Source organism: Panicum virgatum, chromosome 9N, assembly GCF_016808335.1.
Source record: "Panicum virgatum strain AP13 chromosome 9N, P.virgatum_v5, whole genome shotgun sequence".
In the NCBI taxonomy this organism is placed as follows: domain Eukaryota; kingdom Viridiplantae; phylum Streptophyta; class Magnoliopsida; order Poales; family Poaceae; genus Panicum; species Panicum virgatum.
This window is the reverse complement of record NC_053153.1, coordinates 57,867,745-57,878,355: the sequence shown is the minus strand read 5'-3', so window position 1 is coordinate 57,878,355 and position 10,611 is coordinate 57,867,745. Positions and strand designations below refer to the sequence as shown.

The 10,611-nt window shown below is 53.1% G+C and overlaps 1 protein-coding gene across 1 annotated transcript; it reads left to right on the top strand.

Moving 5' to 3' along the window:
- Positions 1–8,739: 8,739 nt before the first annotated feature.
- Positions 8,740–10,318, top strand: LOC120693296 (skin secretory protein xP2-like). Its single transcript, XM_039976719.1, has 2 exons — positions 8,740–9,440; positions 9,944–10,318. The coding sequence occupies exons 1-2, from the start codon at positions 8,835–8,837 to the stop codon at positions 10,034–10,036; spliced, it is 699 nt and encodes a 232-aa protein (XP_039832653.1). The 5' UTR covers positions 8,740–8,834; the 3' UTR covers positions 10,037–10,318.
- Positions 10,319–10,611: the final 293 nt, after the last annotated feature.

Below are 10,611 nucleotides of genomic sequence, written 5' to 3'. Positions count from 1 at the left end.
TGCTCTTTCGAAATTCGCCATACCAGCCTTCATCTCTTTGATTACATGGCCGTATCGACCCATTCCAGGCTCTGCCATGCTTCGGACAGCACAGGCACAGTCTGTGGCAATCCGCACCCTCCTGATCATGAGGTCCGCTGCAAGGGCTAGGCCTTCACGGCACGCCAGCACTTCCGCCGTCTCTGAGTCGGATATGCCCTTCATCACTAGGGCCGACGCTCCCATGAAAGCGCCCGCCCCATCCCTCGCCACCGCCGCCATCGCCACAATATCAAAATTCTTCGAAAGTGCGGCGTCGACATTTACCTTCATCAGGCCTTGTGGGGGCGGAATCCATTTGGGAGCTGCAGCAGGTGCACAGCCCGCACCAGCATCCCCCTTCCTCTCCACTGTCGGCATAGCCGTCTCCAAGTCTGCAATAAACCTCTCTATGAAGCTGTGAGTGGACAACGGGCTCTGAAAAATATTTTCATGAATTGCCTTCCTCCTCGCATGCCAAATTGCCCACAAAGTTACAACAAGTCTCACCAACTTATCATGAGCGAGACCTACTATTGCTTCATGGATCCACCCGCGTGCATTGTCATCTTGTGCCTGACTGATGAAATCAACAAGTTCATCACATTGTAAAGCCCAAACGCACTTGGCCATATTGCATTCCAGTAGCGAGTGCTTCCACGAATCCTGACCGCCACAGATAGAGCATTTGCTTGTCTGTGCCATGTTTCTGCGATGCCGCACATCGCTTGTCGGAATGGAGTGCTTAGCGAGCCTCCATAGGAACACCCGGATTTTCGATAGGACCTTGACTGACCACAGATCCGTCCAGTCTTTCTGGTCCGCCTCGACACCTGATCTCCCCGGGTTGTGTTCAATTCAGTTTGACCGCCGTTCCCGTGTCGTGACCAGCATCCGGTAAGCCGATCTAATAGAGAAAACTCTAGACTTCTCGTAATGCCAGGCCCAGAAATCCTCCTGCATCCGTCCAGACAGCGGAATGCTTCTGATCAGCTCGCCATCCATCGGCAGGAAGTGTGTGTCCACCGCCTGCAAGTCCCATGTAAACGTCAGCGGGTTAATCAGTTCACTGACCTTTCCCGGCGGTGTGTCACTGATGCAGCATATTGGCCGTAGCTGCCCATCCCTCGGAAGCCAATTTGAGTGCCACACCTCCGTATCTTCCCCGGTTCCAATCCTACGAATTAAGCCTTGTTTGAGCACTTCTTTGCCATCGACAATAGCCCGCCAAACTCTAGATGGAGAGGGTCCCAGGTCTGCCTCCAGAAATAAGTTGCTCGGGAAGTACACTGCTTTGAGAACCCTTGCGCTAAGCGAGTCAGGATCTTGCAGGATCCGCCACGCCTGTCGTGCCAGCAGTGCAAGGTTGAAAATCTCTATGTCTCGGAAACCCATGCCTCCCATGTATTTTGGTTTGGCCATCTCCTCCCATGCAACCCAGCATGTCTTCCTTTTACCCTCCTTGCTTCCCCACCAGAAACTCCAGAGTAGATTGTCAATGTGCTGGCATAGCCCCCGTGGTAGTCTGAAGCATGACATAGAAAAAGTTGGGATCGCTTGCGCTATAGACTTGATCAGGACTTCTTTTCCTCCAGATGAAAGAGTCTGTTCCAGCCAGCCTTGAACTCGCTTCCACACCCTATCTTTTAGGTACTTGAACGCCCCATTTGTTGAGACACCAACATCCGAGGGCATGCCCAGATACTTCTCACTCAATGCAACATTATGGACCTGTAAGGAGTCCATGATAGCCTCACAAATGCCCCCGCTGACACCTTTTGCAAAATGTATCGAAGATTTATCCATATTAATCCGCTGCCCAGAGGCTTGGCAGTAGATGTGTAGCACATCCTTCACCTGATCCGCACTCTCCCTGTTTGCCTTAAAAAACAACAAGCTGTCATCTGCAAACAGTAAGTGACTAACCATCGGAGCCGAGGCTGCCACTGTGATTCCCCTGAGGTTCGATGACTGGATTCTGGACTTCAAGAGGCACGAAAGGCCCTTTGCTGCTAGCAAGAACAAATAGGGTGAGACTGGATCGCCCTGGCGGATCCCTCTAGAAGGTACAAACCTCTCCTGTCGCTCCCCATTAAAAAGAACAGAGAAAGAAACAGAGGTTACCAATCTCATAATGGTGTCGACCCACAAATGATGAAAGCCAAGCCGTAACATAATAGCCTGTAAATAGCTCCACTCTACCCGGTCATAGGCTTTTCTCATATCCAGCTTGAGGGCAGCGAACCTGCTGTCGCGGGCTCTCTTCTTCTTCATGAAATGCATACACTCATAAGCTGTAATTATATTGTCAGTAATCGAGCGCCCTGGCACAAAGGCTGACTGCTCATCTGAAATAAGATCAGGGAGCACCTTCTTCAGCCTATTGGCCATCACCTTGGAGGCAATTTTATACACCACGTTGCAAAAAGACTTATTGGCCGAAACTGGCCTAGCTCCTCCGGGCTATCGACTTTTGGAATGTGCACAATACAGGTGTTATTAAATAATGATGGGTCATCCTCCCCCCTCAGTACTCTGAGGACAACTGCAGTTACCTCATCGCTACATAATCCCCAATGGCGCTGGAAAAAATGTGCTGGCATGCCATCTGGCCCAGGCGCCTTGGTCGGAAACATTTGGAAAAGAGCTATTTTTACTTCCTCCTTCTCGAAGGGCCAACAGTCCCTCATTCAGAGTCGCTGTCACCTTAACCGGGACTATGTTCAAAACACGGTCCATATCAGTCGTGCCTTCTGATCGGTACAGCGTCTTATAGAAATCTGTCGCCATAGCTCCCATCTCGTCCTCATTCTCAGTGAACTGACCATTTGATTTCTTGAGCTTTGAGATTTTATTTTTCCTCCTTCTTTGGCTGGCCCTAAGATGGAAGAATTGTGTGTTCTTGTCGCCCGCTGATAGCCACATTATTCTGGATCGCTGTTTCCACATGATTTCCTCCCTGTAGTTCAGCTCCATAATTCTCTCCACCACCTTGATCTCTGCATGCGACGGCCCCACGCGCGAAGGAACTGATCTCATACGGTCGAGTTCCTCATTTAGCGCCTTCAACTCCTGGCGAACATGACCAAACGTCTTTGTATCCCACAAACTGAGACTCCCAGCTAAAGATGTCAACTTGTCATGCAATTCTCTAAGAGTATGCGCCTTCCCAGCGCCCTGCCAAGTTCGAGCCAACATGGCCTCAAACTCGTCGTGAGACTCCCACATCACCTCATATCTGAACATCTTCTTCCTGTGTTTCCTTCTTCCCTGCTCCACCTCCCTATCCCAGCGGAGGAGGATGGGGTCATGGTCCGAGGCAGCAGCAGTGAGGTGCGACAGCTGTGCAAGAGGAAAATGAGAACACCAATCTGCAGTGGCTAGTGCTCTGTCCAGCCTCATGCGGCAAAAAGTTCCTCCCGCCACTTTCTTCTCGAAAGTCCACTTCCGACCCACAAAACCGAGGTCGTACAAACCACAAATGTCAACCATCTCCCGGAACCCCTCGATCTGCACCCGGCTTCGTTCTTGCACCCCCTGAGTGCTCATCTCTATGCAAGACCTCATTAAAATCGCCGATACAAACCCACGGTAAATTAGATGATGCCTTGATAAATTTCAGCATATCCCATGTCATATGGCGCTCTGCAACCTGTGCCTCGCCATAAACACATGTCAACCTCCAGGGGCCATGCCCATTCTCCGTAACAATAGCATCGATATGGTACTTGGAGAACGGTAAGATCTCAACTCTAGTATTATTGTTCCAGTAGATACCGAGTCCACCACTGCGGCCAGCACTACTTACAGCAAAAGCATTATCATACCCTAGAGTATTCTTCAGACCTTCTACCCGTGCCTTGTGCACCTGAGTTTCAAGCACACACAGCACGGTCGGGGCAACCTTCTTCGTGAGATCACGAAGTTCCTTCACCGTCTAGGCGATGTCCAGTCCTTGACAGTTCCAACTTAAGCAACTCATTGCTTCTGGCGGCGCTCCGACATGGAGCCCGCCTCATCGTGTGAAAATTCACCCCCTGCGCTCGTCGTGCTCTTCTTCCTGTCTCTCGGCAAGACGTACACTGCAGTCATCCATTTGATCGCCGGTAAAACCGCGCTGTCATCCTTCGTTAGCAACACCCCCTCTCGTTCCGTCTCACTGAGGCAGAGCTTCTGCTCCTCCACCTCGACGTCCTGCTTCCCTGTCTTCGTGCGCGAAAGTCCCGCCGCCATGGTCACCCTCATCCTCACGGATCGAAAACTGAAACCCACCAAAGCCGAGCAGCTGAGTCAGATCAGCCCCATGGTCAGCCCGAGTAGGAACAGATCGAACCCAGGTGAGGAGGAGGTGTGGCGTCGGTGGAAAATCCTTCGCCCGGCGGAGATCGCCGACGGAGTCGCCTGGAACCCTGGCGGCGGCGCAGCCAGGTAGGCTTTGCCGCGTTAATCTGACCGCCTTGTTTTAGGCTACTAGGCTGGAAAAAGTGTGCTGGGATGGGCTCATGTCATTCGGCCATTTTAGGGGCGAGGACCCAGCCCAATATGAGATCCAGAAGAGACGGAACTAGCCCACTGGAGAGAGGCATGCAGCCCATTCATACCATTCTTCTTCGTATACATTTTGTTGGTTCTAAGAGCGAAGGCGTTCAAGTAACCGCTGTCGTGTGACTCACAAAAAAAAAAGGTAACCGCTGTCGTGCTTTCGAGAGGAAGGTCACAGATCTGTAATTGGCAGTTGATGGCCCTTTGCCCAAACCGATTGACAGGGCTGCAATCTGATCAGAGCTTGTATGTAAAACTAAAAGCACATGAAGATTGGTATCCCAAGTATGTGTTGATCAACAAACTGCCTTAAACTGTCGGTGCACAGCCTGAATATGTAACCCCGCCCCCCTTTTACTGGAGCTAGAGACTTGGCACGCAGGCGTGCATCCCCTCGCTCCAAACCATAATTAATCTTTTGTCTAAAATTTGTGCTACGACTGGATGGAAAACGATGTTCCTGCTCCCGTTGTGTTCGTTCTGACTTACCGATCTGATCATGTCCATGTCAAATTGGCCGTCTGAAGGTAAGCATCAGGTTAGCGGTTGGAGGTGCAGGCCAGCTTCAACCCAGCTTTGCTCTGAAACAGTGCAGGGTGCCCCGGCGTCACTTTCTCAACCATCGATCTTTGCATGCATGCATATCCATGCTTGTCTTGTCACCATAATTTCAGCATTAGGATGATTAATGCACCTTTTCTCTTTTAAATTTCTTTATCTGGAGAAATGATTTTGAGTGTCGAGGCTGTACCATCGTCTTTCAACCATCTCCTTTTCCCTTTTAAAGAACTAATTAAACTTATCTGTCTTCTGAAAGTTTGGTACCTCATTTGAAAACGGATGATGAAAGAAGTTTGCTGAACTGCAGCACAGTTTACTTGTTTTCCAATACGAAGCGATGCTTACGTTTGGAAGAAATTATCATTTTTTTTTGTTCAGAATAAGCAGGGACGATTGGGAGTTGTTCAGATCTAGTAGCATTTGTTATTGACACAGAACACGTTTTCTTCTTTGGCATCAACAAAAAGAAATGTCTTAGTCGTTGCGATGTACATTAACACTTGCATGAAGTTTATTTCCTACTTCATTATAAAAATTAACTTTTAGAAGCATTGACATACCGTAGCTTTCCTGTTGCCATCAGACGATCCGATCCTCTTGTTTTCTTCTTCTCTGCATCTCTACCTAATATAGTACCCTAGAACTCCAAGTTCATAACTTTTCAGCGAGTCCTCTTAAAACATGTACAATGCAAATCAGACGAGCTGCCGTTTTCAAAGATACAAAAATAGACCCCATCAGAGCAGAGGTCTCGTCTGACTATTCAAAACGCCTATTGGAGGCCTAAATACGAATACACAGCAGAGGTCGGGTGGATAGCCCGGCTGGTTTCAATACCAAGCCTCAGACCATGAGGTGCCGGGTTCGAATCCCGGGTGGCGCATCTCGCTGGGAGTGAGGCCGCCGCCGGCCTGGCGTATCGCAAAGAGAACCTGGCTCCTCTCTTAGGGTTCCAATAAACTTGGGGGCTAACCCAGCCTCTGGCCTCCAAAGCCCTGGGTAGGTTATTTTGAACTTCAACAACTTCCAAGACATCGGCTCGTTGGGTTAGCCCGATCCGGACGTGGAACGAGGGCCGGAATAAATCCAGGTAATTGAGGATGTGGAATTAAACCTATGGTTAGTTCCAGCTAGAATGGTTCCAGGCAACCATTCCAAATTAAACGAACGGCCTCTTAGACGGAATCATCAAACCGGACTTTAGTTGGGAGTGACCCCATCAGCGACACAAAAAGAAGGAAAAAGAAAAAAGGGTGCTGTATCATGGCAACAACAATCACCGACTAGGCATGTGTGGACGCAACTCAAGCGATGGATCATTCTTTCCTTGAGCACAGCATTTCCGTTACATATTCCTGCGCGGGCTGACAGCAACGGTTCAACCGCTGCCGATCCTTCTAGCGAGCCTCCTAGTTTAGGTTACTTCTTGTCCCTTTATTACTTGTTTGTGTCTTTTTTTCACTTTTGGCCCACTTGGTCATGATGCATCGCATTGTTGCAGGCATCGACGAACTTGGGTAGCTTATCATTACCTTCCATACGGCCTAACCAACTTGGATTACTCGTGTAATTAAGAGTTGTGTAACTAACGCTGTACTGTACAGTGACATTGCAGCAACCAGGAGGCACGCGGCTGACCACGGCCCGTCGGCCCCGACGGAACTGTGACACACATTCCGCCGCCTTGCCTTGCCTTGCCTTGTCCTCAGCTCGGAAGTCTGAACGGAGCCATGTTAGCGTGTGTCTGCTGTGCAGCCCCTTTTATGCGTCGACAATCTAGCTAACTCGTGGAGATCGTCCTTGCTGATGGCCGTTAGTCCAGCTACTAGCTAACACTGGCAGCTTGAAAGAAAAGAGAACATTTTTGAGTGATGGATGCCATGGCGTACGCTAACCGCACCGACAGGCGCGCACTCCTTGCGCAACAGCCGCCACGACGCGACGCCGTACCAGCCGCAGAAAACTCGGCGACGAACACATAAGCGCGGTGGCGCCCGAGCCCGCACCCCCCCCCCCCCCCACCCCACACACACACAGGCGGACAACTATCATCCTCATCCTGGCAAAGTGAAGTTTTTTTTTATCAAAACATACATGTATTAAAGATAAGGATACCATACAAAGACCCATACAAATATAGATACATTCAGAAAGGATACATAGGACAGTTGTTTTGCAGACAAGTCCCTTAAAAACAAAAAAATTATAAACAAGCCCCTAGGACCTTCTGCATCGCGAATCCTCCAGAGCGTGATTTCACCGGCCGCCCGCCGGACTCCATCGCCAGCTCGTCGTCTTCCCCATGACCGCCGGAGCTCCATCGGCACGAGGCTTTGAGAAGAGTCGAAGTAGACACTCACCCGAACGGACGAGATAAAGGCATCGCCGATAGCCCATCAACCGGGGCCGCGCCCCAAGCTCCGACAACCTCGGACCAAAGCTCGCCGCCGACCATCATCGGGGGAAACTTGAGCTCGATCCACTCGCCAACCATCCGTCAGACCCACAGCCGCCGCTGCATCTTTTCAAAAGATGTCCCAGCTCCGCTGCAGCTGTCGCGGAAGAACGCCAGCAGAGCAAGGAAGAAGCCGGAGGGGCCGCCGCCACCGAGGACGACGCGTCACCGCCGATCAACTCCTGTACAAATCTCCCACACAAGGAGGACCTTATTCCACGAAGGCGCCGTCGCCTCGACCGCGCCGCTGGGACACAAACCCTAGACCTACTAGCTAGTACGAACCCCGACTGGCGGGAGAGCAGCGGTCTCCACCCAGAGGGCCATCGGAGGCGAGAAAGTCCGCCGGCCCCGCCGGGCGGAGACCCGAACGCCCGCTGTCGCCTTTCTCAAGAGATGTAGACGCTTCGAGAGAGGATGCGGTGCGAGAAACAGAATAGACTGTAACAAATGGACACTGTTGGGGGTGTTTAGTTGGTGAAAAGTTTGGGTTTTGCTACTGTAGCACATTTCGTTGTTATTTGACAATTAATGTTCAATCATAGATTAATTAGTATCATTAGATTCATCTCGTAAGAATCAGTTAGACTATATAATTAGTTATTTTTTCAATTGCATTTAATATTTCATATATGTGTTCGAAAATTCGATGTGAGGATACTGCTTAAATTTTTTTTGGAACTAAACGCAGCCTTAATTGATCTCTGGCAAAATGAAGTTAGCCCGGCGACACGTAACGCCACGAGTAACCCGCCACACGCGGCAGCCGGCAACGGCTCCGCTCGTCCGGCGCCGGTGGCCCGACACTGACGGGTTCGACGACGACGACGACACGGCCTGCTCGCGTCAGGGAAGGAGGGATCGAGCGAGCCCGTCATTACTTCTGCCCGGAGACCCCGCCGACAGTCGCAGACTCGCAGCCCCGCAACGGCTCCCGACACCACCCCGACCCCAGCGCGCGCGGCGCGACCTGCCTGGCTCGGTCCTCCTCCTCCGACCCACACACCTACCGCTCCAACGGCACGCTACAGGCGCCGCAGGCCTACGCGCCACGAGACGTGACATCCCCCACCAGTCCACCACCATGTGACCGCTCCGTGCGTGCGCCTCCCCGCCGTCCGTCCCGTGCGCCGGCCGCGCTCCTTCGAGCCTCCGCCTCCACGGCTCCACCTATTTATCCCCCGCGTGCCACACCCTCCCCGCCGCTCGCCCATCACTCCCACAGTCCTCCCCGTTGCCTCCCTCAGCAGCGTTCGCAATGGCGCGGGTCAGCAGCGCCGTCGTCCTCCTCTGCCTACTCCTCCTGGCCACGGGCTCCCTCGCGCAGTCCCCCGCGGCGGCGCCGGCCAAGGCGCCGCCAAAGTCCTCCAAGGCCACGCCGGCGCCGGCCGCCACCCCGCCGGCCTCCGACGCGTCCGCCACCACCCCCGCCGCCGCGCCGTCCACCGCCACCCCGGCCGCGCCCGCGCCCAAGTCCGCCTCCAAGGCCAGCCCGGCCCCGGCCGCCGCGCCGACCACCACCCCGGCCCCCGCCGCGGCGCCGACGACCAAGCCCACGTCCAAGGCCCCCGCGCCCGCGCCCCCCGCCCCGGCACCCGCGGCCGCGCCGCCGGCGCCCGTGCCCGAGGTGCCGGCCGCCGCGCCGGCGCCGGAGACGAAGCCCGCCGAGGCGCCCGCCCCCGCGCCCGCCAAGAAGAAGAAGCCGTCGTCGCCGCCCAAGAGCAAGAAGAAGAAGAAGGGCGCGTCCGCGCCCGCCCCGGCCGCCGAGGCTCCCGTCGCCAAGAAGCACAAGGCCGCCGACGCGCCCGCGACCGACGCCGAGGCCCCCGGGCCCAGCGGCGACTCCGCCGCCGCCGACACCGCGGTGAGCTACCGTTCCTCGTGGTCGATCACATCATTTTCACGCTTTGCGTAGTAACAAATTCACTATTAGCTGCTGAGCACTACTGGCTAGTGAGGCACTGAGCTCCGTGCAAGTGTGCCGAACCCAAGAACGCGGGGGGTTCTTCTTTTCTTTCTCTGACATTTGCTACGGGTGGGCGTGTCACTCGCCGTCGGTGGCAGAATGTAGCCGTTGGTGCGCCGACAGACGCGGGCGTTGGGAGCAGGTGGCATACGGCAGCGGCGGCGCTGGGCCTCCTCTGGTTGTCTGCTTCTGCCGCTGCCATTCGACTTCTCACTGCGATGGAGTTAAAAACAAAAGCAAGAGGCCCAGCCAAAGTGGAGCGATTTCAGATCTGCTTTCAGCATGACCACTGTCAGCATGCATCTTTGTGATCACTACCACTACCAATTACGGAATTACCGAAGCCAGCACGGCGGGAACACGAGCTTCACCGATGTGCTGACACTGTCAATGTTTTGCAGGGCGCCGCAGGGATGACCACGGGGCGGACGGCGGCGGGCGCGATCGCGTCGGCCGCCGCGGTGGCGCTGGGCGCGGCGGCGCTGCTCGCCTAGATCCCGGATGCCTTGCTCTGTGTCTGTGACCCACAGGATTCGATTCGATGCTGCTACTGGCCGTGCCGCCTGCATCACTTTTCCCTGCTCTTTTTATCTTTTGTGTAATTTGGGAAAGGGGGGCTGGCTGTGCCTTTCCTGCGTGTAGTGTAGGACGGGTGCATTCTTTTGCTTTAGGTCAGTCAGAGATGGTATGGGAAGAGAGGGTGTGAGAGGAGGGGACGCTGTGCCTGTGTAATGTTCAGATTTACTTATATCTATATATCATTTGTTATTGCTTCATTTCCACCCGCAGCCAACAAACTTTGATGACTATCTTATGGTGTAAGGACGAGGTAAATTAGTGCCGTATGATATATCTAGATGGCAAACAAAACAAAACAAAAAAAAAACTAAAACATAGTGGTCCCTCCATTCTCTATTGATATTGATAGTGTTATTTCACCTTGACACAATTACTAAGGAAAAGCAACCTTACTTATCATCTAATTAATGTAACACAAGGCTTTTTGCTAGTCCTCCAATGTCTTTGCTAGAAACTCCTCGTTACCGGTGTCATGGTTCTTATCAATAGC